The sequence below is a fragment of the Lissotriton helveticus genome, chromosome 5_1 (assembly GCF_964261635.1).
Source record: "Lissotriton helveticus chromosome 5_1, aLisHel1.1, whole genome shotgun sequence".
NCBI lineage: Eukaryota > Metazoa > Chordata > Amphibia > Caudata > Salamandridae > Lissotriton > Lissotriton helveticus.
The window spans coordinates 1,367,733,033-1,367,760,453 of NC_136065.1; the positions used below are offsets into that span (position 1 = coordinate 1,367,733,033).

At 45.1% G+C, this 27,421-nt stretch overlaps 1 protein-coding gene across 21 annotated transcripts in view; it reads left to right on the forward strand.

Annotated features, from left to right (window-relative positions):
- Window positions 1–633: 633 nt before the first annotated feature.
- Window positions 634–27,421, forward strand: part of ANKS1A (ankyrin repeat and sterile alpha motif domain containing 1A) — a 1,080,152-nt gene continuing 1,053,364 nt past the window's right edge. For 16 of the 21 annotated variants that reach the window (XM_078644282.1, XM_078644295.1, XM_078644294.1 and 13 more), the window contains exon 1: window positions 637–938. In XM_078644282.1, coding sequence (XP_078500408.1) covers window positions 769–938 — 170 coding nt within the window. In that variant the 5' untranslated portion in view covers window positions 637–768. Of the gene's footprint in view, window positions 939–27,421 lie in introns of all 21 variants that reach the window. The other 5 variants (XM_078644289.1, XM_078644292.1, XM_078644288.1 and 2 more) reach the window with 1 other exon arrangement.

Below are 27,421 nucleotides of genomic sequence, written 5' to 3' on the forward strand. Positions count from 1 at the left end.
TAGTACCTTCGGGTCGAATTCACGCTATATATAAACGGAAAAAAATACAAATTACATATTGTTCTACAATATACAATGTAATTTTAATTACAATTGTGTTGACCTGAGCCAGTTAAGAAGAAACAAAACTCTTCTTGGCTTAATGATCTGGGTCGTCATGAACGCTTAATATTTAACATTAGCAGGAAAAGCGCTAATACTCTTTCCCTTTGATGATCCATGCTTTGTAGGCACACTGAACATGCTCAGAGTTATTTTTTTATTTATTTTATTGTCTATTAAACAAATCTCTGCTGTTTATTATCTGAAGATCCATGGTTGTTTCGTTATTGGCTTATCCGCTTTACCACGCTGATTTGGGGCCACCAAAGATTTCTATTAAAACTGATTAAATAAAAAAAAAGAGGAATAAATATTGTTTTAGTACGTCATCTGCTTGATATTCTTACGTTGTTGCAGTTAAGCGAGGTTTCGTGCGTTTACATGGCCTGTTCCCACGATGGTTCATGGTTTTGTCTTTTTCGTAAGTCTTTGTCTGTTAGTTTAGTCTTTCTTTCTTTTGATTGCTCGTACTGAATCTTTCTTCCTTCCCAATCGCGCTCGGTTGTGTGGGGTTGCACGCATGTCGGAAATGACGTGACACCGGTGGGTGTGTTCGAGGTGCTCACGGAGGCGGGGTCGCTCAGAGACCAAAGTTTGGCCGAGGGCTAGCGGTGGAGCGTGGGAGCTGGGGGGATCCCGGGGCAAGGGGCCACGGGAGGCCCCACCATGGGGAAGGAACAGGAGCTTCTGGAGGCCGCGCGCACTGGCAACCTGCCGGCCGTGGAGAAGCTGCTGTCTGGAAAGAGGCTGTCCGCTGGCTTTGGTGGATCTGGAGAGCGAGGCGGGGAGCGCAGCAGCGCTGGAGGTTCTAGCCACCCCCTGTCCAGTCTTCTCAGGTAAGAAACAGGACTCCCTCACGGACCACACCCAGTCAGCCAACCTCTGCCCAGCGATGGCCCAAGTCTCCATATCCCCCTCAGCCCACCTTGAACGCAGGTGGACATCTAGCCCACCTGGGTACTGCACACATGCGCCTATCAACGCCCCAACCTACAACCGATGTTCAGAAGTCCCATGGCTACCTAGCATGTGTAAGAGGCACTCAACTAGACCATACCCTCGATCCCAGGAAGTGGGCACTGCTGTCACCTGTGTAGCGTGCCCAGATAATCAAGTTGTCAGTCCCTCCTTTATGGAGGCGACCAATCTCCGGCTGGCCATCCAGCTCTGGTGATATTACAGGCCTACTACTGTAATTCAAGCAACCGTCCAGTTAATCTCTGTCCAGCGTGCTAAAATGGGAGTTATCTCTAAATGGCACGCAACAGCAACCTCCCATCATCCCATGGCAGAAGGAGTTCCTACCACCCTCAGTTCCACTTTCTTGGGTAAGAGGTCCTAGCGCAGTTTAGCACCCACAGCGGGTGGGCGCCAGTCACCCACCGCTGAGGCAGAGGACTGTAGGACTTTCCTGTCCTCATACCTAAATAGTACCGTTAGTAAGACAAAGCTCTCTATCAAGCCGCCACACTGCCAACTTGCGTTGCTTAGTAAAGGCGAAACCGATTGGATGACACAACAGTTATTTTATTTGTTATCCTATAACCTGCTCCTTATGTTTATTTCATGGTCTTAGTTATTTATGTCATTGTCTCTAACTCCTTTTATGTGGATCTCTCTGTTAAGAACAGTATTCGAATCAGTTATTCGGTGGATGTTTTGGACCCGTCTTATACATTTGTCTAAATTAGTTAGAACGAAAGAAGCTAATTATTGAACTGTATTGTAAAAGAACGCAGAAGCAGCGCACACGTGCGTACTAGTTCCTAAAATGGTTAGGGGTTGGTGCTTAGTAGGGAGAAACAGCAATAACACATTTCCAATACCATCCTGAGCCCAAAGTAAACAGTTACCATGGGTACCACACATATAGTAAAATGTTATTACATTCATATGAACCTCTTTTTTATATATTTAAATATTAAAAAGCATGTATTAGCTAAACACAGCCAATCACAACCACAGAAGAATTGAAAACAGATATATTCATCAGTCTTTAAAAACAGTCACGTCTCCCATCATGCATCACTGTACAATTATGAACCACTTCATGTAAAATTGTACAGTGCAGGTAGATTGTGATGGTGTAGATTTCAGGTATAAGAGAATGTGATTGTTTTTAAGGACTAGTTTTGGCTATAATATTAGAGGGCCCCATTTATTCCCTGGTAAATACTACTATTACTACATCAGACTCTTGCATGTTAGACAGGGAACTGCTGACACTACGAGACAGTGTGGATGCTAGAAGGTGACCTCAGACACATGTATTCTGGTGAATATGGTGTCTTCTGTGGGCCTGCTCTTCAGGTGGGGAATACCTTCTCAACCAGGTATTTACACGCAAATATGGACTGAATATACTAATGATTCCTGCAATGTGTTCATTGCCTTGTTATGTTTTTAAGTTGCTGAGTGTTTACATAACACATTTTATATCATATGTATAGTTTTTGTTTGGTGCATACTATTTGATTAACCCGTTATTTTCTTTACAGTATTAAATATACTGCTGTCGTAGGTATATACATTGGTCTCTGGGTGTTCTCAATGTAATTACAGGTAATTAAATATGCTTTATTTGTCCCATTGCTTGACGGTAAAGGGGTCTCGACGAGCACTGAGCTTTCTTTTCACTGTTGGAAGAATCTGTCACCTCTTGGGTGCCTTTAGAAAGATTGTGTAAGCTACATTTCTAAGGAGGATAATTTAAAAGTGCTTCTTTCGACAGGTTTACATACCCAAGAGTTACTCTATTTGTCTGGAACCCTTGTTCATACTCCCACCCAGTGGTGAAGATGAATTAAGTAGATGCATTTGTGTTCCTATCGGGCTAGCCCCTTGAGTGTCCTACAGCACATTTTCCTGGTATTATATTCTGCCATTTTGTGGTATTAGAATTAATGGGAACACTTCTATTTTCTATAGTAGTGAGCAATTCGTGTCAGTGACTACAATTTTGACCTTTATCTTATCTCAGTGTGGTGTGTAATGCCACTTTGCCTGAGTCGAGTTCGAAAACACTGGAAAAACTACAGAAGGTGTGCTTTATAGTGCAGTGCTGTGCAGGCTTGTATATCAGTCTTCTCCTAGCTGTTAGACCACCGTCGTACTTTTAAGTGCTATGTAGCCATCTGGCCGCTGCACAGTGTCCTGGTTCTTCTCACAAGAAAGCAAGGTAGTGCATTTTGTTGTGTCCGCAACTTTACACGATGGTCCCCCACACTGTAAACACTCGCTGATGGCCGGTTTTGCGTTTCAGTAAAATGAATTTAAATGTATTTTTCCTATTAGTTAATGTTTTGTTTACATTTCTCTTTAGGAAAACTAATGTTTCCACGATCCCATTTGAAAATTCTATGAATGATTTACACATTTCAATTCTGTATAGTGGAATGCACACTTTTGCATGCTTGGTTTCTAACTTGCTCATTGCAGAGTGGTTGGCATCTTAAGGCCATCAATGCGTTTTTTGCACAGTAGGGCACCAAATTACTTGTTTTAGCTCAGTGTGTTTTCTAGTGCTACTTTTTTAAAACCTACTTGGACATGGCAATATGATTTTTGAGTGAAGATGGGAAACCTTTTACAGTTTCTCAATTACAGCAAACAGACACAGGAAGGTGAAGTGACTCCGCAAAGATTCGCAGGTCCATGGAAGAAAATAGATTTGAGTTCTTTGACTGAGTTGTGCTTGATGTTTGAATTCGTTTTATCCAGCCAAAGTGTTTGTGCTGTAGCGGGTTAGGCCTGCTTGTCCCAAGGACAAAATACACTTGAAAACTTTTTCCCTTGGTCCCAAACGATATGCCCTGGGCGTCGAGCTATAGGAACACGTTTTAGGGTTGGACAACCAGCTAGTGCTGCATAGGCAAATGGAGTTGGGACCCCTGCTCTTCAACTTGTACATTGCCATCCTCACATCAGACTTCAAAAGGTAGACCTTTTCCCCCCGAAACAGGGGTGTGCAGAGTTGATGGCTAATACACCAATTGAACGTCGGGGCTGTTGATGTGCATTGGATGACTATAACTCTTCATATGATAGTAAAGATTGATCTCATTTTGGGTTATGAGGTAGACTGAGTTTAACCTAGCAATACTGAGAGATTGTATTAGTTTAGATGCAAAACCGAAATAAAGATTTATGATGATGTCTAGTGCAAGGCCAACTGCATTGGTGTCAACCACATCATGTGCAAGACTGTGCTTTCTGGAAACTTTGATCTACCCCGAAATAGAAGAACCAAACTCGGAAATGGAGAACTTTCAAGTTTTCCAGTGAATTTAAAAATTAAGCTCTGGTCACATTAGAAGCAGTGATGTGCTGTCAGTGTCTGGCAAGCTCCGGTAGTGACAACAGTTTTGTTGGGTGACTTTAATTTGCTCCTCTCTCACCAGTCCCTTTTGCAGTAGTGTTTTTTTGTAAAAGTGGCAGACATTTGTTGGCTATGTGGTTCCTGGCTCAGTTTAATTTTGAGCGCTTGGGCGGTTGCGTTTAAAAAGAAAAATGTCTCCACGGTTTGTATGGTTGCACTGAATATCATTTTGGTGTAAGGGCGATGCTATTATTTTTCTTTAACCTAATGAACACCAGTAAAAGTATTTTTAGAGCTCCCTTCTTGGTGTGGTTATTACCCTGCTCAGAGTTGTGGGCATGTAGCATTTTAAAGCCGACGTTTAAGCATTATAAAAATTGGCGCAGAAGTAAATCTTAATTTACTTTCAAGATAAATTGCCTCCCTTTTTCCTACTTCTTTGCAGCATATCAAGTTTAAAGAAAAGCTACCCCGAATGAACTTAACATCTCTGAGCCCGCACACCGCTTGAAATATCTGTTTGGCGAAGTATTGTTGTTTGGATTAGCGAAGGCTCCTAGGGGTTTTATGGCACCTTCGGTACTATATTGTAAGGCAGTAGTAATTAATGGAATAGGTCCTAAAAATCGGTATGCCCCAGCCTCAGTGCACCAAGTTAGAAATTGCTCTCAACTTGTGTGAATGATACAGAACTTCTTACACTTTTAATCGTCAGTAAACAGTTATTGCCTGTTTTATTTTAAAGTGGTTTCTATTAAATTAGTTTAAACATACTTTTTGTGGACTTTCTCAGCCTTTCAATTGTTAGTTTTTGCAGGTATGATGTGTATTTGCAATTGTATTTTTTTTCTTCTTTTTGTTCCATTTTGTATTATCTTATTCGTGTTGTGCTATACTTGTTTTTTGTTTTGTTTTTTGGGTTAGTACCTTTTTTTTGCTTTAGCTCGAGATCAATGAGACACACTATTTACATTTCAGTGAGACACACTATTGACATTTAAATTATATTTTATCAGATGATTGCATGTAAGTTTTGTACGTAAATTGAAAAACGTATCACCTACTGGGCGTGATGACATTGTGTGCTAATTGGAAGAAAATGGTTGTCCATGTAAGCTGATTTTTATATACATGATTGAAGACCCCCAGCTTTTGAACGTGCTCCTTAACATAATTTGTGTCCAGCCATAATTTGTTTCAAGTCAATGTTTTTTTTTGATAAATCCTAAAAACATATTTAGAGTTTTTTTTTCTGCTAGCAGCTGCATTGGAAGAGAATGCCTAACTTTTTAAACCAATTTGCAAAGAACTGCACTCATTTAAGGTATCTAACAATATTTTTCCTAAGGTAAATACTGTACTAAAAAAAAGTACTTTTTTTTACAGGTAAAACATTTTATTAATTTTATAATAGTCGGCACAATGCACATTCGGTACAGATTAGCCATGTACGATAGTCCTTTGTTTCTATATTTTGCACATTTACTCTTTTTCCCACTTTCATATAATTGTCCTTGTCGAAGTTTTGGCGCTCATTTTTCCTTGTAATACTGTACATTGCTAATTTAGTAATTTTATCCATTAGGGTTGCTATTGCTTTGAATCAATGCTATAGTTGGGTAACATTTTAACATGGGCGCAGTGGATTCTAGTCTGCCATCTGAGTCATTGTTGAAGTTGAGAAATTAGCTGATGCACAGAGAGGAAAGTGGTGTCCCAGATAACACGGGCTTAGTCACCTTATTACCAGGTTCTCTCTCCTGGCTATGATCTCATTATCCTCCTTCGATCACCATTCACTCCCACTTTTCCCTGGAGAGATTGATTGGCAGAACAGCGGCTTTTAAAGGGTCCACGGGTATCTGGGGGTGATTCTTTTGACAATATACTGAACTAGAGTGCTGAAAGAAACATTTTTGTAAATGGAAAATTCGGAGTAACATCTCCTTGTTCTTGAGTAGGTTCAGATTGCATACATTAGTCATCCCCACATATATTTCAGATTTTGTACACTGTGTGGACTTTCAGGACCATGTGGATGCTCTGTCTACGTCATGTCCATGAGGACTAATTGTTCTGTTTTCGGAAAATCCTCTGTCTTTTTGTCTTGTCAGGGGGTTATTATCACCACCAGTTTGCTATGTTGATCAGTACGATGTAACCCATTTATGCGTTGCAGTCTTATACGAGTTGGGGTCTGCCCCGGACTGAGTACTACATACACTCTATCTGCTTTCATTTGAACAAAACTATATTACTGAGTTTAAACAGTCTAATCTATAGTTCAGACCAGAATTGGTTGTCATTGTGCTGTGGGAGCTATTTTACAGAGTGGCAGCTCTCTAAAGAACGTAAAGGATTGTCTCTCGTTGAATGGTGCTTTTTGTCAAAGAGTAGCACTGAGAATCAACTGGTTACGGATATTTGAGTAAGTGTGCTTTGAATGTGGTAATTGCCTGAGTCATATTTGATCTATACAGTATAGGCAAGGTTCAGCCATTGCGAAAGCCTTTGCATGCACATGCAGTCCGCCGTTCTATGCTGTTATCCCTAACACTGGGAGTGGTCATGTGCTTAAACCCAGAAGCCTTTTCTGGTCAGTCAGGTTTTAGGGCGGGCCATTCCACCGAGTCCGCCCTCTTGGGAGTCACCGAGAAGATCAGGGGACTCTTGGATGATGGGCAAACGGTTGCGCTTGTCCTGCTTGATCTAAGCGCAGCCTTCGACACCATCTCACACAACAGACTGCTTACCAGGCTGAGTGAGGATGGTGTCGGAGGGACAGCGCTGGATTGGATTGGGTCTTACTTGAGCAACCGGACGTTTCAGATCTCGTCCTCGCAGGCTCAGTCAGACAGACACCTTTCTCTCACCCCATGGCGTGCCTCAGGGCTCAATTTTGAGTCCGCTATTTTTTAACCTGTATCTCCGCCCTCTCGCCGATCTAGCAGAGCGAGTAGGTCTAGAACTCATGACCTATGCGGATGATTCGCAGATTATTTTTTCTCTTACCAACTCAGAGCCTTCATCCCCCTCTGCGCTGAAACTAGGTCTTCACGAAGTCTTCAGCTGGATGTCAACGAACCAGCTGAAGCTCAACGGTGAGAAGACGGAGATCCTTCTCCTAGGTAAAAACAGAGATCTGTGGCAGGATATCCATTGGCCGCCATCCTTGGGTGCTTTTCCCATCCCGGCTACCCAGGTCAGAAATTTAGGGGTGTGCATCGATGATTCACTATCGATGAAACAGCAGGTCAATAAAGTGGCTGGTACTTGCTTCACTATCCTCAAATGGCTGCGGAAGATTATCTGGATGCTGCCTGTGGATACCCAGAAGACCGTAGTCAATGCACTGATTACATCTAGGCTTGACTACGGTAACATCTTATACCTGGGTTCCAACTTAGCCGTGATTAGGCGGCTTCAGCTTGTCCAGAACTCCGCAGCCAGGCTGCTGTGTAAAATCCCTAGGACAGCAAGGATTTCGAAGCACCTTAAGGACCTGCACTGGCTCAGAGTTGAGAACCGGGTCCGGTTCAAAGCTTTGACTTATATGTTTAAGATCAAGGCAGGGACCGCACCAAAGTACCTGCAAAAACTGGTTAGGCCCTATGCTCCTGCACGCAACCTCCGTTCTTCAAATGGAGCAAACTTTGTGGTTCCTAGATTTAAACTGGCCCGAGTGGGGGGAAAATCTTTTTCCCATCTGGGACCAGTCCTTTGGAACTCCCTTCCCTCAGCCCTACGTAAGGAGGAAAACCTCGCCAGTTTTAAGAAAAACGTTAAAACCTGGCTCTTCAATAAATAATTGTGGTCTTTGACCGTGTTGCTTTCTGTGTTTTCGGCCTCTCAGTCCTGGCGCCGGGAAACCCTTTGTGGGTATCTGCGCGCATTATAAGTGCAAAAAATAAATAAATAAATATAATAAATTGGGCCTCTACTCTTTAGAAAAAATGGCAGCAATCTGCGTGTAGCTTTAAGTTGGTGTTGTATTATTTTTATATTTTGTTTTGCAGCGTGACTGATGTGAAAAGTATAGATAAAAGAAGAGACACATATTGTTTTTGTTTCCTTTTTTGCATCATTGTTTTTTAAAGACAATGAATGATAGCCCAGCATCGTAATTTACATATCTGAATTAAGCTCCTGGCATCCATGTTTAGCTGTTCAGTACACTCCTAAGAGGATATTTGTAAAATTACACGGCTTACATCTGTTCATTAGACTATTGTTTGTTTTTTTTAATCTTGTTTTATTTTAACAATGCTCATAAGACCATACGATACAATGCTGTATACAAATAGCACATTAGGGAACAATACAGACACCTGTCGGGAGTTGCACGTCAGGGAATCACAAATGTCTTTCATATACAGTTTCTTCCGCCCTTTGACACCAGTCTAGGTCCCGCTGCCAATCATCTCATAAAGGGGGCGCCCGCACCCCCCATGTCCTAGCAATATTCCGTTTCGCTACCCCGCCGCCAGGGCCGGCAATATCTCAACATACCTCGACCAGTCGCTGTCCGCTTTAATCAGCAGGAGTAGCCACAACCCTGGACATAGTGGATGTAACTTTCCCCCAGAATGTACTGATCACCGGCCACTCCCAAATGATATGAAAGAAGGAGCCTTCTTGTTGACAGTCCTGCACACAGAGCGCCAATAGACACCTCCCCCATGTATAAAGGTGGGTGCGAGGATAGTATGTGTGATGGAGGACTTTGAACTGTACTAGCCGAAACCTAGATCTGATAGCGATTTCCCTAGGCCCCTGGAACACATCCTGCCAATCCTCCTCATCAAGGCTTCCAAGGTCTTGGACCAGGCCGCTCTAAGAATGACAAATGGATCTGGTATATTGTTTATCAATTTTCGGTAAATGGTGGATGTGGGTTTCTCCTCGATTGGGTCTTGCAACAAACTATCTTCCATCGGGTAATACTCCAGGACTTCTATGCCACTAGGTATGTGGGAGCGGAGGGCATACTGGAGGCGCACATACCGATATCTCTGTGAGGAATGCAAATTGTATTCCTTCTGGAGGTACTCGAAAGGGCGGATGGTGTCTCCCTTCCAGAGGTCTCCCAGATAGTCAATGCTTATTTGCTGCCAGCCCTTAAACCCTGATAGTGTCGCCACTTCCCTCAACAGGTCTCCCTGTCAAAGTGGAGTTGTCCAGGTGGGCTTGCCAGCCCAGCCCAGGGGCTGATTTGCCTCCTGCCAGCAGTGGACGACTACCGTTGTATGTTCTGGCCACCCCTTCTGGGGTCTTCGGGCATACAGCAGAGCCTCACAAGTGCCCCGTGGCATAACCATTCTGTCCACCCTGTAGGCTGGTTCATTCCTGTCCGCATACACCCAATCACTACCTGTAGTTGTGCCGCCCATTAGTATAACTTGACATTCGGACTGCCAGCCCTCCGTTGTACACTCCCCTGTGCAACTTATGTAGAGCTATCCTTGGGGACCGTCCCTCCCATAACCAGGTTCGCACCGCCTGAGAGATCCTTTTAAATACACTCTCGGGTATCGGATAGGGGTTGTTCTGCAGAACATACAGTAGCCAGTGTGAGCATTAGACTATTGTTAATGATTTATTTATATTTGAAATCAAATCAGTTGATTTTGGTGTTAAAAAAAACACGAAATTGTTTAAGGAAATCCTAAAAAGTATCCATCCACCCCCATTATTTCACTGTCGAGAAGTGCACCATTGTGGTTTAGCGACCTACAGTGATAAGAATTGATTCCATGACTTGTGTTAACATTTTATCAACCGCTCATTAACTGGCCACTGTTTTAGGGTACAGTAGCGTTTATTTGGCTCCAAAACATAGGTACATTTCTTCCAAGACGTTGTTCTAAAACATGGGTACTCGCAAACATTTACTCAGTGACCAAAAGGTTAATCTGTGATGTGATCGAGGGCCGCATTGATCCCAGCATGGTGGCGGGCAAGAGCGTGGGAGATGTAAGGACGGCGTAGGAAAAGCGACGCATGCACATCTAGTGGTTGACTTGAACCTGTACTGTTTCCCAGTTTCAGCACTTGACTAAAATGTGTGATCATAGGCAATTGTTTTATTTCACTTTTCCTATTGGCATTGTTGTGAGGGTGAGGAGGTATGAATGTTTCTGAATTCATGTCTGAAAAGTCTTAAAAAAAAAAAAGTGCAATGTTCTAAGGTGAAATGTTTCAGCAGGTATATGTAATCCACTTTTTTGTATTTTGATGGGACGTAACCCTATTTTTACACGTTTGCAAGATGTTTTTAAAAATTAGAGTGCTCTTAAAGTTATGATGCAGGACTGCTTCACTGCTTTTTTTTTTTTTTTTTTTTTACTTCAGTTCGACTGTAAATGAATGCTTGCCCGTTATTTAATATCTTAATGAGTATTAGTGCTTTGTAAAGGAACGAGCAGCCTAGTGCTGCTGTCCAACCAGGGGCTTCTTGTAAAAATCAGGAGGGCCACATGCCTCCCACCCCATGGCGTACTTTGAGTATCACTGTTCAAAAATATGAATAATCTGGCAGATTACTGTGTCTTTTGGCCCAGTGGATTTATGCAGCCATTCCAGAGATTGTGTTTGACCAAATTATTCCAGGTTCGAATTTTGGCTGGTCCACATAGCCTTTTATACTTTCGAGGTCGATTTTAAAATGGGTACCATTGAGTTAGGTAACCATAAACATCTGTTTTTTCAGCTTCGAGATAACCTTCACAGTGTACATGTGCGTTACAAATACGTTATGTTATTACGAATTACACCAATGTCAGAAATGTAGATGTTATCAAAACGTGTAAAATCAGCCAGCTGTGGCAGGAGTTGTCATAAAATACCTCCAAACTATATGTAATCAGGATGTTGCAAGTAAGTGAGGAGTGTCCACACACAAAGCTTTTTTTCTTTAGTGAAGTGCTCGTAGTCTCCAATTTTTCATTATATATATATACCAACACATTCAAAAAGAAGGCTCAGGCAAACTTCGGTATCTATGGCATTTGAGAAAGGCAAACCTCGCCGAAACGCGTCACACCACATCTATGTCAATAAATGGACTTTGCTAATGTCCCCGCTGTATCTTCCGGTTACTTTCGAATGAAGTGATAGTTTTGGGATGTGTAACGTGCTTGCCAGTGGCACGTTTGGATTACTCGCCTTACAAGTTGCCAGAGTCCTCATTGGCATGAAAGGAGTAGACCCCTAGGAGTGGATAGCCTCTTGACTGCTGCGACCAATGTATGCATGCTACTGCTGCGATGTGCAGTCCGTGACATCATGGAGAATCGCGATCACTGTATCAGCGTTTCACAGTTCTGTGTTTTGCTTGAAAGTGGGCAGGGTGTCTGGGGACCCAGGCTAAGTCATGGCAAAGATTTCATCAAGACTTACAAACAGACACCAACTCTTTTTGGCAGAAACGCCAGCGCTTATTGTGAATCCATTCAAGCCCACAGGAGATACTTACCCAATGTTGTTGCGTGCTGGAAACTGTAGTCCATCATCCAGGGCTGCAGGAATGCTCAACTGAAAAACTGGGGCCTGCCGGACTCTCACCAATGGGAGTACTTCAACACACTCAAAAAGAGGGAGGAGTCAAACTTCCGGTATCTATGGAATTTGAGAAAGGCAAACCTTGCCGAAACGCGCCATGCCACATTGGACTTTGCTAATGCCCCCGCTGTGTCCTCCGGTTACTTTCTAGTGAAATGATCTTTTTGATATATATATTCTCTGAACAGTTTTGCCCAGAAGGGTCTCAGCTGTTTGTTTTTAGATTTTTTGTCGACCTTTGACAAAGTAAATTGGTCTATTTTATGGACAAAACGTGTTTACTGGGGATTACGGAGTCATTATTTAGAGCAAATCGGTTATTTAATTGGAACTCATGGGTTGGAGTAAAGATTGAGGATGGCTCTAGAGAGACTGCAAAACTACCAACACGGGACTGACGTAGGGCGACAACTTTGAAAGGGGGCAGACAGTTTTCACCAAAACTGTAAGGATTAACCCGTTTCAGCGCTCTAATATGCAGATGACGCTGTCAGTCGTGACACCACAAACGTAGGCTTGAACAGGTTTGTGGAAGGAATGAACACATAGATTGAACCCAGTGACTTCCCAGTACATGTGGCTAAAATGATAACCGTAATATATGGTAAATTTAGGAAGTGACTTATTTTGGTGGTTGGGTTGTGTAAAATTAGTGTGTTAAATCTCACAAATATTTGTAAGATTTACAAGCACTAAAAAAATAAACACGTATTAAGTAAATTTTCAGAAAAATATGTATGGGGTTGTGTGACCTTTCAGTGGTATCTATTCTTGGAAAGCTAAATTAATACCATCACTCTCAGATAGTACATACCATTTGAACAGAGTGTGCACATAGCTGTGGGAAAATACTTTGATAACTGTTAAGATTCATATTTGGGCTTCCCATACCTGTTCAGCTAGCCAGCATGGATTCTAGGTAATCATCGGGAAGCCCAAACTAATAACACTGTTTGATTAATAATTAGTCTGTTATCAATTGATGAGTGCCCCAAGAAAGTACACTTAAGAAATATTCTCTTGAAGGAAATATCTGCCTTTAGCAAAGCTGGAAAAGAATGCTTAGCTCAAATACATAAATGTACCTCTCAGTTCATCAGACGAACAGAATGGTGTTATCCTAACTAAAAGTGTACAGTTGATTAAAGAAATAATGCACATTTTATATTTTAGCAGTGACCATGGATTGTTTAACTCACTTAAAAAAGCATACTTTGTGATTTAAACTTACACTTTATTAAACTTCTCACCCTTATTTGCGTAAAGCTCTGAAAACAGAAATAAAAATAGGCACACAAGATTTATTTACCAGTTGCTCCCAGTAGCAGGCATCAGAGCTAGCTGGGACCATGACCGTATAAATGTATGTGTTGCCGCCTACGTGGGGGAAAATAAGTCCATAACACATCTACTTTGCGTGTTCCTCACAATTAAAAAGAATCACATCAAATTATTTCGGCCAATTTACCAGAAATAAAATAGTCGGACAATTGCAGATGCTGTGAAACTAAGTGTGCGAGATAGACACAGGCTAGTTGGAAGATTAAGTTAACCAAATTTACATTGAGCAGTTTAAAGAAAAATTTGATGGCACACATCCTGCCACTTGCATATATGGAATTAGAGATCATGTAGGAACTATGATGTACTGTTTGTGACAGTTGTATTTTTTTTCACACCCATATTTACCAATGCTCAAGATTGCAATCTGCAATTTTTTTTATTTTGCATCCAATTGTTTACGTACTTAGCAGATAAATGATCATTAAAAACAATGTCTTATCTTTAAGGAAAGTTGTATATGCATTTACTTTCTAGTTGTAGATTCAGATTAGCTTTATTCGATTTTAGTTTAAAAAATCATAAAAGCAGCAACAATACAAAAAATAAATACCTTAACATTTCATTACAAAGTTAATGTCAACTATTAAAACAGGATTAAATGGATATGACGGATCAGCTAATCGATATAGAACATTTCATAACAGCTCTAAAAGAAACAAGAAGGGTCATGCATACAGTGCCACGAAATAGCTAATGTTTAGGGGAAGAACGTCGGGCAAACCTATATCGGCACTTTACTTGTTAACTGCTTACAACAGTGTCAATTGAGCTGGTACTCATGAGTGGCCTCTTAAAATTTGGATATCAGAAAATACAATTTTTAAGCCGGGGTTCAAATCTGTTAAAGACTAGATGGTTAGTGGCGCTAGATGCACAGGGTCCCCTTCCCCAGGGGTTGTATTTCTTTGTCATTAATCTGGGTAACGGAATGTGTGGGATACTTGGGTAAAAGTCATGCAAGTCACAGATGCAAATGGGGCCATCTCCTTCGTTGGGCAGGCAGGATCGTAAGTATGGGGTGGTGTTCTTATTCTTAAATTTCATTAACACCAGATCCCCAGAGGTGTTTTTGGGCAACGTACCTATCCACCCCACCCTCCTGACGCTCAGGATTCCACCGTCTAGATCAGGTGGCAAAGGTCTTTTGTTCTGTAGCCAGAAAATAGCCTTATTTAGCAGGTCCTGGTATGTTTCGTGTTTTCCATGGCTAAGTGGGGGAACCCCAGAGAGGACAGTCACGTATGGGGCGGCTTCAGGAGGTAGGTTAATATGTGGCATTCTTACTGGATCGGCTCTGGCCACTGTGTAGTTGATTAACAATGGTTTCAATGCCACTTTAAGACCTGTTGCGGTAGGTGAGTTAGGAGGAAGTATGTTGGTTTGGACATTCTTACGAGTAGTTGACTTGAACTTAACAGGGGTAGTGGGAGGATTAGGATAAGCGGGTGTTACCAGCTTCTTGGTTGGTGAGGAATTCCTTTTAATTTGTTTCTCAATGCTAGTCAGCCTGTCCCCCAAGTCATTAAGTTTTGTAACCAAAGGTGATATAACAGATAGGAACAATTGCTCGAGCTGAGCCAGCAAAGTCAGTTGGGTGGTCGGTACAGGGTCAACTGTTATGTCCACATCCATATCCACCATAGGTGTGGTTGGAGTAGAGGAGGATGATGTGGGGCTGGTGCATAACTTTTGAGTTTTTGGTGGGTTCTCATTGACATTACCCCCATCATGCTTCCTTTTAATATTGAAACCCCGAGACAGAGCAATGGGCTCATTTTTGTCTTTGTTTAAGGGTAGAGGTAGGTCCCGCGGAGTACCGTTTACATTGTCAGAATTATTGCCCACGACTGTAATACTTGGGGGGGTGATGCATCCGGGACATACTTGGTGCCACACAGGGCGTTGAGCTCCTCCCAAACGGACATGTTTAATATACGATCCCCCGCAAAAACGACAATAAGCAGTACAGAGCAAGTCAAAACGTGAAGTGCGTCTCAATACCTCATCCAATGGAAAGGTCAGGTGGAGTAGCCCGTCCCGGCCTCTTCTGGCCTCTGAGGGCCACAGAGGGCCCGTCCTTTGCCCGTGCTTAGCCCGGCGCGATCCCGCGACGCGGAGGGCAGTCCTTCGTTTTAAGGGCCTCCGGGCGCTCCCTGATTACTGGAGGCGGCGTCCAGCTGCTAAGGATCTTGGGGGATGTAGTCCCCTGCCCCGGCGGCCGCGCTGCGGTGTCCTGGCAGCAGCGGCGATGGCGGGGACAGAGGGTCGCTGGATTGGGGTGTGCGAGGCAGCAGGTGAGGGACTGCACTATGGCCCCGCGGCACAAACAGGAAAGCCTCCCGCTCCCCCGAGGGCAGTCCTTCGTTTTAAGCGCCTCCGGGCGCTCCCTGATTACTGGAGGCTGCGCCAGCCGCTAAGGATCTTGGGGGATGTAGTCCCCTGCCCCGGCGGCCGCGCTGCGGTGTCCTGGCAGCAGCGGCGATGGGGGCGGGGACAGAGGGTCGCTGGATTGGGGTGTGCGAGGCAGCAGGTGAGGGACAGCACTATGGCCCCACGGCACAAACAGGAAAGCCTCCCGCTCCCCCGAGGGCAGTCCTTCGTTTTAAGCGCCTCCGGGCGCTCCCTGATTACTGGAGGCGGCGTCCAGCCGCTAAGGATCTTGGGGGATGTAGTACCCTGCCCCGGCGGCCGCGCTGCGGTGTCCTGGCAGCAGCGGCGATGGCGGGGACAGAGGGTCGCTGGATTGGGGTGTGCGAGGCAGCAGGTGAGGGACAGCACTACGGCCCCACGGCACAAACAGGAAAGCCTTTCTAGTTGTAAACATTGTAATGATTTAAAGAAAACAATAAATGTATTTTTAAATTCTTTTTTATGCTTTGCAGGTTTTATAGTTGGAAACGTTTTATCTTTGTTTTTAGCCTATAAGGGAAGTGTTTTCATGTTGTGCTTGCTTGTTATGGGTTGCAGCACTTGACCGTGTCATGGGTGAGGGAATGTGAGAGAATCGTGCATTTTAGATTTTTGGAGAATACTGCTAGCTTGTGTTATATCTCTAGTGTTCTTTTATTTTATTCAGTTTGTGGCAGGTGGTTTTCCACTCTTAAGTTCTTATGGCTCAGGGCATGTAACAGATGTTGCCCAAAAGTTTTGCTACTGTCTTCCTTTATACGATTGCAAGCACAAGTGTCAAATAGTGCCAATTACCAAGTATATAAGTGACATTTTAATACATGAGGGTTCAGAGTATGTGTCTGTTTGGGACCTATAGGGTGGACTGTGTTAGAAGGCCCCTGTGACCAGCTGCGGAGCAGATCTCTTTAAATATCAGAAACCTGTTAGATTATTATCTGTTTTTAATTGTATCAGTGTCCTTCAGTTGCCAGCAGAGTTCAGTAGTTGAGTTCACATATGTGCCGGTTATTGTATTGTAATTGCTTTTATATAGCGCTTACTATCCTTGACGAGGCGTCTAAGTAATTTTTCGGCGAGTACTATGCTACTCCGGAACCCATAAAGGATTAATGGTGAATTAGTATAGTGAAATATGAAAGTAATTTGAGTGATTGATATGTTAGTCAGTTATTTGGATTCAGAAGGATAGTGGAGGGACAGAAGAGGGGAAAAGGTTATTTTATTTATTTTAGTAGTTTTGTATAGCGCTAGCTAGACCAAAAGGTATCAGAGCACTTCACAACATGTAAATCATATACAATAGTTAGCACATGTTCAACTGTACAGAATAGGTCATCTAACTGATTGTTCCCAGATGGAATTTTGAGTTGAGACCGTGATGTTTAACTCGAAGTTTTAGAAAAACTGGAGAGACAGTTGGGGGTAGTCTGGGGTCTGTCAGTTTCCTCGAGTACGGTCGAGGAAGAGGACTTTGAGTAATCTCTTGAATTTTGAGAACGAGGGTATTGTTCTGATGTGGGGAGGAATGGAGTTCCAGATTTTCGGAGCTACACCAGCAAATGATTTGGCTACGGTTCTGTGCTTGCGAGTTTTCAGGGGGATGAGCAGTAGAGAGTGGGAGCTCCTGAGGTTCCTGGACTGGCCTGCCCTGGTGAGCTTGGCGGCCAGGTATTCTGGTTTGCCTGTGTGCAGGGCTTTGTGCGTGATGCAGGCTGTTCTGAAACTGGCTCGCAACTCCACTGGGAGCCATCTGAGTTCTCTAAGGGCTGGGGAGATGTGCTCAAATTACTTAATTCCGGAGACCATTCTCGCTGCTGCGTTGAGTGTCGTTTTCAAGGGGACAAGGTGAGATTTTGCTGTCCCTGTCAGGGTCCCGATCCCGTAGTCTATTCTGGAGAGGACTAGTGCTTGGGTGGCTTGTTGAAGGTCCTTGGGGGGGGGGGGGGGGGGGAGGAAGGGTTTTATTTTGTAAAGTAATTTTAGGTTGAGAAAGGCACTTTTAGCAGATTTTTAGATGTGTTTATTCATGTCAAGTTTTGGGTCTAGGGTGATCCCTAGAGATTTCACCAAGTCTGCCAGAGAGAGGTCGCCATCGATGGCTTTGAGCCATTCTTTGATTTGAGGGTTATCATCTTTGTTAGAAATGAGTAGTATTTATGTAGCACTTGCTACCCCTGATGAGGGGGTTAAACAATGGGGATCGAGTAGCCAGTTGGCACATGACATATGATAACAAACTCGAATGACTAATTACTATTTTTCTTTGTGTGGTTGGAATTAGGAACCCTGCATACATTATTTAACCCGGATAACGTGGACAATGCAGGAAGCTGCCCATTATGCCACAATGGGGTCTCGGCCGTCAGTCTGCCCCACCAACCCAGGCGCCATATCGTAAACACCACCTGTGTAGCCCTGGGTAACCGCCGCCGCAGTCCGGCCGAATAGAGAATCGTGTGCAGAGTGTGGCCTCCCATCAGTTGGTGTTCCAGCGCGTATGCCGGGTCCCCTCTACTTCCATACCACCATTCGTTGAGGACCAGTAAGTGGGAGGCTTGGTAGTAGGACAATACGTCCGGCGTCGCAAGCCCACCACAGTAAGTGGACAGAAAACATGTACGCAGTGCCACCCTGGCGGCACCCCCAGCCCACAGGAAGCGTCCCAAAGCGGAATTAACCTGCCGAAACCACTGGGGTGCAATCGGGTGCGGGTGATTCTGTAACTGGTACAAGAGGCACGGGAGTGCAACCATCTTAAATACTGCCGACCTGCCAAAAATAGTAAGGGGCATTCGCGCCCATGTTTTAAGGTCCGACTGGACTTTATCCCAGACCGGCACCACGTTCCGCTCCCAGGAGATCGACGCGGATTCCGATAAGAAGACACCTAGATATAGTAGGCCTCCAACTGCTACTTTCAGGGCCGACGCCCAGTGGCCCGCGCACGGACCATCACCCAACACCCATAGGGTGGACTTTCGCGGGTTAAGGTACAGACCCGAGACTTCCCCGAAGATGCGCATGATTTCTAACACCCGCGGGCCCGACCTATCGAGTTCAGTAAGGAAGAACAGGACATCGTCCGCATACAGCGCAATCCTATCGGAGCATCCCTGGTCCCATCGAAAACCTTGCAGCTGTGCATCAATGCGCACCCAAGAGGCGAGGGGCTCCATCGCTAACGCGAAGAGGTAGGGGGAGAGCGGGCAGCCCTGACGGGTCCCCCGCCCGATTGGAAACCGCACAGAGACGGCACCCGAGACCCGCACGGCCGCCGTGATGTCAGTGTAGAGCAACCGAACGTACGAGATGAAAACTGGGCCCAGGTTAAGGCGGGGCAGGAGTGCAAACAAATAAGCCCAGCTCACGGAGTCGAACGCCCTATCTATATCCGCCGGCAACAGGGCCGCTCGCTCACCTGTGGCCCCCATCGCATCGATGGCCGTCTGAGCCCGTCTGACATTGTGTCGCGTCGCCCTGTGCGGCATAAAACCGGCCTGGTCCGGATGAACCAGATCCGCTACGTAGGGGAGAAGCCGGTTCGCCAGCACTTTTGCTAGTAATTTAGCTTCTACGTCGAGCAACGATATGGGGCGATACGAGTCGTGCCTAGCGGGTGGCCTACCCGGTTTCTGGAACACCACCACCTCAGCATGTCGCCAGTCAGCGGGCAACCGACCCGACTCACGCGCTGCCTCTAGTACCGCCTTATAGTGAGCCCCCAGTTGGAGCTGGAACTTCTTGTAGAATTCGCATGGGAAACCACTCGGTCCGGGCGCCTTTCCCGTGTTTAGTTGCGCCAGTGCGTCCCCCACCTCCTCCCCCGTAATAGGGAGATCCAAGATCGCCCGCGCCTCGTCGGAGACCACCCTCGGGGGCAGGTCCGCGATTAATTTATCCACCGCTTCGGCCGGAAGGCAGTCCTGCGGTGCATAAAGTGCTGCGTAGTATCGCGCGAAACTGGCCGCCAGTTCAGCCGGGTCCGTTATTGTAGCTCCAGTCTCATCTGTAAGACCAGGCAGCGTAATCGGCTGCATGGTATTCTGACACAGTCGATGAAGCATAGTGCACGACTTGTCCCCCCACTGATAAATTCTACTGCGGGTGGCGAGCCATGCCTGGCGAGCCTCATCAAGCAGCACATATGCATGAGTCTGTTGCGCCTGCAAGAGCGACCGCACGGCATCTCCACCGCCCTCCTCCTTACACCGCCTCTCGAGGGTCTCCACCCGCGCCGCCGCTGCCACTATGGCCTCCCTATGTCGTCGGCGAGCCGCCGCGCACCACGCTATGTCCACCCCCCGAAGTGTGGGCTTCATAGCTTCCCAAGCCAACGACACATCTGTGTCCCCGACAAGGTTTTCCTGCCAATAATGGGCTATCGCTCCCTGCAGATGCCGGACGTAATCAGCCTGCTGAAGATGCCACGAGGACATTCGCCACCGGAACGGCTGCTTCCGCCCGCACAGGGTCGGGATTAATTTTTAATGAGTTGGCCGTCATTCAATTAACGGTAAATTTTAGGATGTTTTGCAATCTGATATGCTGTTGGAGAGTTGCCAATTTGGATGATGATCTGCGTATCATCAGCATAGTTGTATATGCTGCAGTCCATCTGATTTAGTGCTGAAATAAGGGGCTGTAGATAGCCATTAAACATCAGGGGTGACAAGGCTGAGCCCTGTGGGACTCCACATGTAATCCCTGCTGCCTCCGATACCAGGTCAGCCAATTGTACTCTCTGAACCCGTTCGCCAAGAAAAGAGGTCAGCCAGGCATGGGCTGTGCCCTGGATACCAAGATCCCACATCCGCGACAGTAGTAGGTCGTGTTTGACCGTATCAAATGCAGCGGAGAGGTCTAGCAGTACCAGGGCGCAAGGATTTTTTTAATCTGCTTTAAGTCTCAGGTCGTCCAGCACGGAAAGCATGACCAATTCCGTGCTGTGATGGGCCCTGAAACCGGCCTGATTGGGTTCCAACAGGAGATTGTTCTCAAGATGATGTGAGAGGCTGGGCAGCACATGTTGCTCCATTATTTTGGCTAAGAAAGGTAGTTGTGAGATGGGCCTGTAGTTTTTCAAGATCTTAGTATCTGCCCCTGCCTTTTTTAAGAGAGGGATAAGCCGGGCTTCCTTGAAGTTGGAAGGGACCTGTCCGGATGTGAGTGAGCTGTTCAGGAGCGATAATATATCGTCCTCCAGCCCCGACCAGGCTTGTTTGTAGATCCTCTGGGGCATGGGTCCGCCAGTGAGCCTGATTTGACTCGGCCCATCACGATTTTCAAAGTTTCTTTAGTGAGTAAGGGTAGTGAGATTAGGGGCTGGGTGACTGTAGGGATAGGTTTTTAAGTAATTCCCAGGCAGTCCAGTCTAGGGGTGGTCTCGATTTCTGTCAGGAGGTCTGTTATCTTGGTGGTAAAGAAGGACTGAAATTTATGGCAGTCTTCTTGCGTGAAGGAGGGGGGCTGTTCCTTCTTTTTCCTCAGTTCTGATAGGACCTTGAAGATTTCTTTCTGGGGGTTGGGCGCTGTCGCAATTCTACCTTCATAAAACTCAGCTTTCCTGGCCCTAATAGCTTGTTTGTAGATGGTGAGCTCTTTAACGTATGAGGCTTGGGTATTGGGATCATACCCCTTTCGCCAGGCTCTCTCACTCCGGCGCAGGGAGCGTTTCAGGAGCCTGAGAGCGTCATTGAACCAGGGGGTACCTTTCCCCTTATCTCCGATTTTTACCCTTCGGGCTGGTGCCACTGCCTCGATGGCACTTTCCAGTTTTTGTGACAGTTTGAGGCTGGCCGTCTCAACGTCATCCTCGGGTAGTCTGTTAAAGTGAGAGGGTTTCTCTAAAGTGGAGATTAGAGTTTCAGTGTTGATTGAATTCCACCTTCTCACGACCTGCCACTCGGCGGTGGGAATTATACTTTGCCCCGGGAATGCTATTCTGCCCTGTAGCAGGTGATGATCCGACAATATACAGGGCGAGGTGGTGACAGGGCTCAGCATCGGGACTGATGTCCAAATCAGATCCAGTGTGTGACCTTTCTTATGTGTCGAACCAGTCACTATCTGGGTGAGTTCTAGCGCGGGCATGGCCTCTTCTAACTGTTTAGACGTTGCGTCTTTGTGGGACTCCTCCAAGTGGAGATTGAAATCTCCCATTACCACGAGACCCTCATACCTTGTTCGTAGGTCGTGGACCAATCCCAAAAAAGGCTCGATGAAGGCTGGGGGAGTTCTAGGGGGACAGTAGACAAGGAGTATCGCCAAGCAGTTGGTGGCAGAACAAAGCTGAACTCCCAGAATATCCGCACCCTCTAGACTTTCTGCGCAAATGGTTTCAGTTTTAAAGGATTTATTATAGAGAAGGGCAACTCCCCCCCCCCGCACCCCCCCCTACCATCTCTCCTATTGTGGATAGTGGCAGAGAAGTTGGGAGGCAATGCTGCCACCAAGTCGGGCATTGACGAATCCTCTAACCATGTCTCCGTGACCCCTAATTACATCCAGGTTGCCTTCTTGGAGCAGAGAGAACACCTCCAAATTGTGTTTTTGGAGGGAGCGTGTATTGAGCAGGGCAACGCTGTGCGATGTTACTTTCCCTCTTTCCCTCTTTATGCTAGTCTTGCTAATAGATGGCTTAGCTATGGGTTTCAGCACCTCCTCCCGCCTAAGTGTCTCCACTGTTTGCGGACTTATGTGACCGGTTTTATTGTTTAGTGCGAGCAAGGCTTCCCTGGAGTACCAAGGGCCAGGGGTTGTGGCCCCTGGTCCCAGCCAGGCGCGGACTGGCGCAGATGGGCTTGCCTTTGGCGCCCCCGCTGCGCCCGTCCGCTGCTCTTCCTGTATAAGGGTGCCATTTTATCCACTCGAGGGCGGGAGTGCGGGCGGGGCTTAGTGCTAGAGTGCTAGCCCACCAACCTTCTCCTCACCGAAAATGGCAGCCCGAGTAGCCCTTACTCGGCTCCAATCGGGTGAGTGTCAAAGTGCAAATGCCTTACAACCCTAATATCGGTTTTTAGAATTTATCTCCTAATGTTAAGAGCAGGTCCCGGCTTTCCGCCTCAGGACGCTGTGAATTTATGAGAACGAACAGTTTCTAAAGTGTGCCGGATTTCTGTGCAAATAGCAATTATGGCAGAACAAATGACAGAGTTTAAAAACAATTAAAATGCAATGAAACGCCTTCAAGCGCTCGGAAACGCCATCCACACACACTCGCAATCAGTGGGGAATGGTTACATTGATTGTTTTTATCCACTCGAGGGCGGGAGTGCGGGCGTGGCTTAGCGCTAGAGTGCTAGCCCACCAACCTTCTCCTCACCGAAAATGGCGGCCCCGAGTAGCCCTTACTCGCCTCCATTCGGGTGAGTGCCAAAGTGCAAATGCCTTACAACCCTAATATCGGTTTTTAGAATTTATCTCCTAATGTTAAGAGCAGGTCCCGGCTTTCCGCCTATATTCCTGAATTCATCAAATATTTGGTGTCAAGAATTTCTAAACCTTGGACTGGAAAATAAAATGATGACGACCTAAAGTACTGGCTTAGATTGTAGAGTCCTGTTTTGTCTGCATTACTTACATTTTATTTGTAGCTATAGCACTCCTTTTTCCTAGGGAGGGTCAGTGATCTCTGCAGAATACCTTGAACCACAATCCTGTCGCTACTAGTAGCCAATGAAGTGCTGGCGATTTGGCGTCAATTATTCTCTGGGTCAACAGTGGAATTTTGCTGTAATATTCTGTATCCGTTGTGATTTGCATATGATTAAACAGGGGGCTTTAAGGGACTGACTATTGGCATACATGAGCTTGGAGGCCACAAGTGTAATGATACCCTGTAGGTTATGTTCATATTCAAAATATGGAAATATGCGTCCGTGTCTTAATTGTATAGAAGGTGCTTTCAAACATGTGAAATCCATTATCTTTTTTTTTTTTAAAACCGCACCCATATATTCATTTTCATCCTGATTCCGAACACTATCTTACTTCTACATTTACTTTCAAAATCCACTTCTTTCATGCTGCATGTTTGCTATTTTTTTCATAATATTCCTTGTATAGAAATTTCACTCCCTGCTTACAGAGTGGCCTGGACTACAGAGTTACAGAACACTTCACGTTTTCTTGATCTGCAAAAGCATTTGTTTCTGTGCATCATGCCACTGCATTTTGGTGTATTGAAGAATATTTGGATTACTAATCAGATGTCTTTTTAAAAGAATATTGTGGGTAGTCCCAAGTGTCATAGGCAGACTGCAAACTTATTTCCATATGTCACAGTCTACTCCAGCACCTGTAGCCACATCTGACACCAGCCACATTGTCACACTTAATGTAAAGACGAGATTGTAAGATGGTTATTAAAATGGCCTTTGTCGAGCTAAATCTTTAAACATTAGATGTGGATTACTTGATGGATATTTCTGGAATTTCAAATCTTCACATATGAGCTATGTACCGGCCGACTGTTCATTTTTGCAGGAACAGTTTGTGGTTCACAAATGAATAGTCTTATTTGAATTGTAATCCTCCCTTTTTAGCCATTTAGATCCAATCCTCATTACATCAAGTCAAAATAAAGTCAACTTGGACAATGGGGAAGATCTTGCGGACCCTGACCAAGAAGATTTTGACAAGCCAGGGCCTCGTAGACCTTGGAGGCTAGAAGATAGCGCCAGACATTCCAGGCTAGATTCTGCTCCTAATAGGGCAGCAGAACTGGAAGGCAGGTTTAACCTGGAAAACATTTACCACACTGGTTCGGAGAGGGGGTTCCGACAGTCAAATAAGCTCAATACGTGGGCAACCGTATTTGTATGTCTATGGTTCAGAATGTTCGAGGCTGCTTATGGGCCAAATACCCAAGACCGTCCTTCGGCAGAAGAGTTGAATTAACATTACAAATAGATGGCCGCTTTCATAGAAAAATGTATCAAAGATCCCAAGAAGGGGATTAACGGCTCTTAGAAAGATTGCCAAGACGAGCTCTTAGATATCCTGTGGCCTTTTTTTGTCTAGATTTTAGGCTTAGTTGAAGAGATTTAAGAAACTGGTAACCTTGTTTCACCTGCAATTCTCTAAGGCTGGGCCCAAAGGGCCAAATGCTTTCTATGCAATGCTAACTGCGCCCTCTCAACTGAGAGGCAGTGTTCCTTGTTGATTAAGATCAACCCGAAGCTAGGTTACTAGCCACCTCTGAGGAATGTGCTGTGACTGGGGGGGGGGATCTCTTCAGGGACCCCTTTGTGAAAGAACTGGTCAAATTCGTCACCACCTTTTCACTGATGGATAAAGCTCAGCAATCTATGATGAATCTAAAGGGATTTGGAGGATTCTTCCCAAGGTGGGGGTCGTGGGTGCGTAGGTGCAGGCAGAGGAACCTTTGGTGGCGGTGGGGAGTATCAATTTTTCTCAATCAGAGTGGGAGGGGGGCTTTTGGAGCTATTCTTCCCAAATAGAGGTAGATCCGGGGAGACACGTGGGTGTTACAAACTGTCTCAGGGTTTCAGATCGTTTTACAGAAGTCCAGTACAAGCAAACATATCAAGCCTAATGGTTTACTCACAGCCTCTTAATCACTCAGGAGGTGAATTCCCTACTAGACAACGGGCACATTGTTCCCTGAACTGCACATCCTGAAGGGTTCCTCAGCAATCTGTTTTTGCTTGAAAAGAAAGACAAGAGCTTATTTTCTGTGATAAACTTGAAGAAATTGAACAAGTGGGTGGCTATTCGCCTTTTCAAGATGTCAGGCTTTCATCTACTATGGGGCATAGTGCTTCCAGGTGATTAGATGGCAAGAATAGACCCAAAGTATGCCTATTTCACAATCTCAGTTTTTTTGACAAAATACAGTTTTCTACAATTTTACTCGTTTTGACGGATTAACGAATTTGTGGCACTCTCATTCGTACTGTTATGCTCTTTGGTGCTTCACCAAGGTACTAAAACCAATAATGGAATTGTTACGATCCCAGGGAGTCTGGCTGATAATTTACCTGGACAAAATTCTATTTTTGCATCAGGACTTGGCCCGCCTCCAGAAATAGCTGAAAATGCCATATACACTAATGCAAAAACACAGCTTCATTATCAACAAGCAGAAATCAGAATTCAGTCATCACAATCCATGTCCTTACTAGGTTTCTTCATCAACTCTGTACAAAAGAAGCTCGGACGTTCTCCACAGGAAGATGACCATAATCGGGAAGGAACTGACATGTGCTCTGATGGAGTACGTGTCGCTCCGATACCTGGCCAGGATAGTAGGGCTTCTAGCAATTTCCCAGATCCCTTATTCTATCAAGCTCATCAGCTCTAAAAGCAGCTCGTCTGCAAAAACGTCTTTTCTACACGGCAAAGGTCTGTCTCTCAGAAGAAGCAAGATCAGAACACCAGTGGTGGATGGACCACATGGTAGCTTGGAATAGTAAAACCATTTTTGGCTCTGTTCTGGAGGTGGTGTTCAAACTGGATGCGAGGCTGTGGGGGCGTGTTATGGATAGATTATCACTGGAGACTCGTAGTTGGAGCATGAAAGAGTTGCACATTAGCTACTTAGAACTGCTCGCAGGATCCTTCACAGTGTGATCTCTCGCAAGACTCCATATCCTGCTCCATTCTTTTATCGAAGGACAACATTTGCTGTATTACAATATATCAATTGACTTGTCAGAACGAGGTTGAAGGTTCTTTCATACATCGCCGTGGAATTTTGTAACTTCTGCCTGGACAATAGGATTTTGATCACTGCAGAATAATTATCAGAAAAGCACAACCACATTACGTATTTGAATTCCAGGCACCTGAAGGCTTTCAGTGCCTGGAAGCTGGATCTTGCCATATTCCAGATGATGATCAAACAAGTGGGGCCCCTGTCACTTGCACGTATTGGTATCTCACCTTTATCATCACTTGGCTGTATTCTTTCACTTGTGGCATCAGTTGCCTTTGTTCTTCAGATGAAGGCCGGACCCTCTGGTGTTGGTGACGGATGCTTTCATGTAGGATTGTAGCCATTTGAGGGGTTATACCTTGCCCAATTTTTATGGTAGCCTATCTTTCGGCGCAGGTTAGACAATAGAAGGCATCCCTGATTTTTGGAATTGAGTTTCTAGATCTCAAATGTGGTTTCCAGTCCTGTAACTTTCTATGGATTCGCCAATCCTACTTCCCGATAATCTGAACCTGCTGGCTGATGCAAGACGCCACTTGTGCCTGTTGGTGTTAAGATGAACGCTCATACTAATGGCACAGAAGAATACAGGAGGGGTTGAAACATCCTGGGCCATTCAGAGCAGGCTTCAGATCTCATTAAAAGGGCATGGGTGGACTCTACTAATAAACATTCCACAGATGGTCCTGTTTATGCCTGAAATGGAATTTGGATCCCGTGGTGCCAGTTATACTACATGTTTTGAAATTTTTCTATCTGATGTGTCAAGAAAGGGGTTAGTTTACCGCACAATCAATACAGCCAGGTCTGCGATCTTGACAGGTCATGACCTGCTCAACGGGGTTCAGATGGGGGGCACTTTAGCTTGTCTCCTCAGTGGTTTTGGGTTTCCAAACCTCATGAGTTCAAATACTTACAACTTTTAGATGTCAGTTTGGTTCTACGTCCCTAGAGTTCTGGTAAGTTAACAGGTTTTTATCTAGGAAAGAATTAAGAGGAAACGTGAA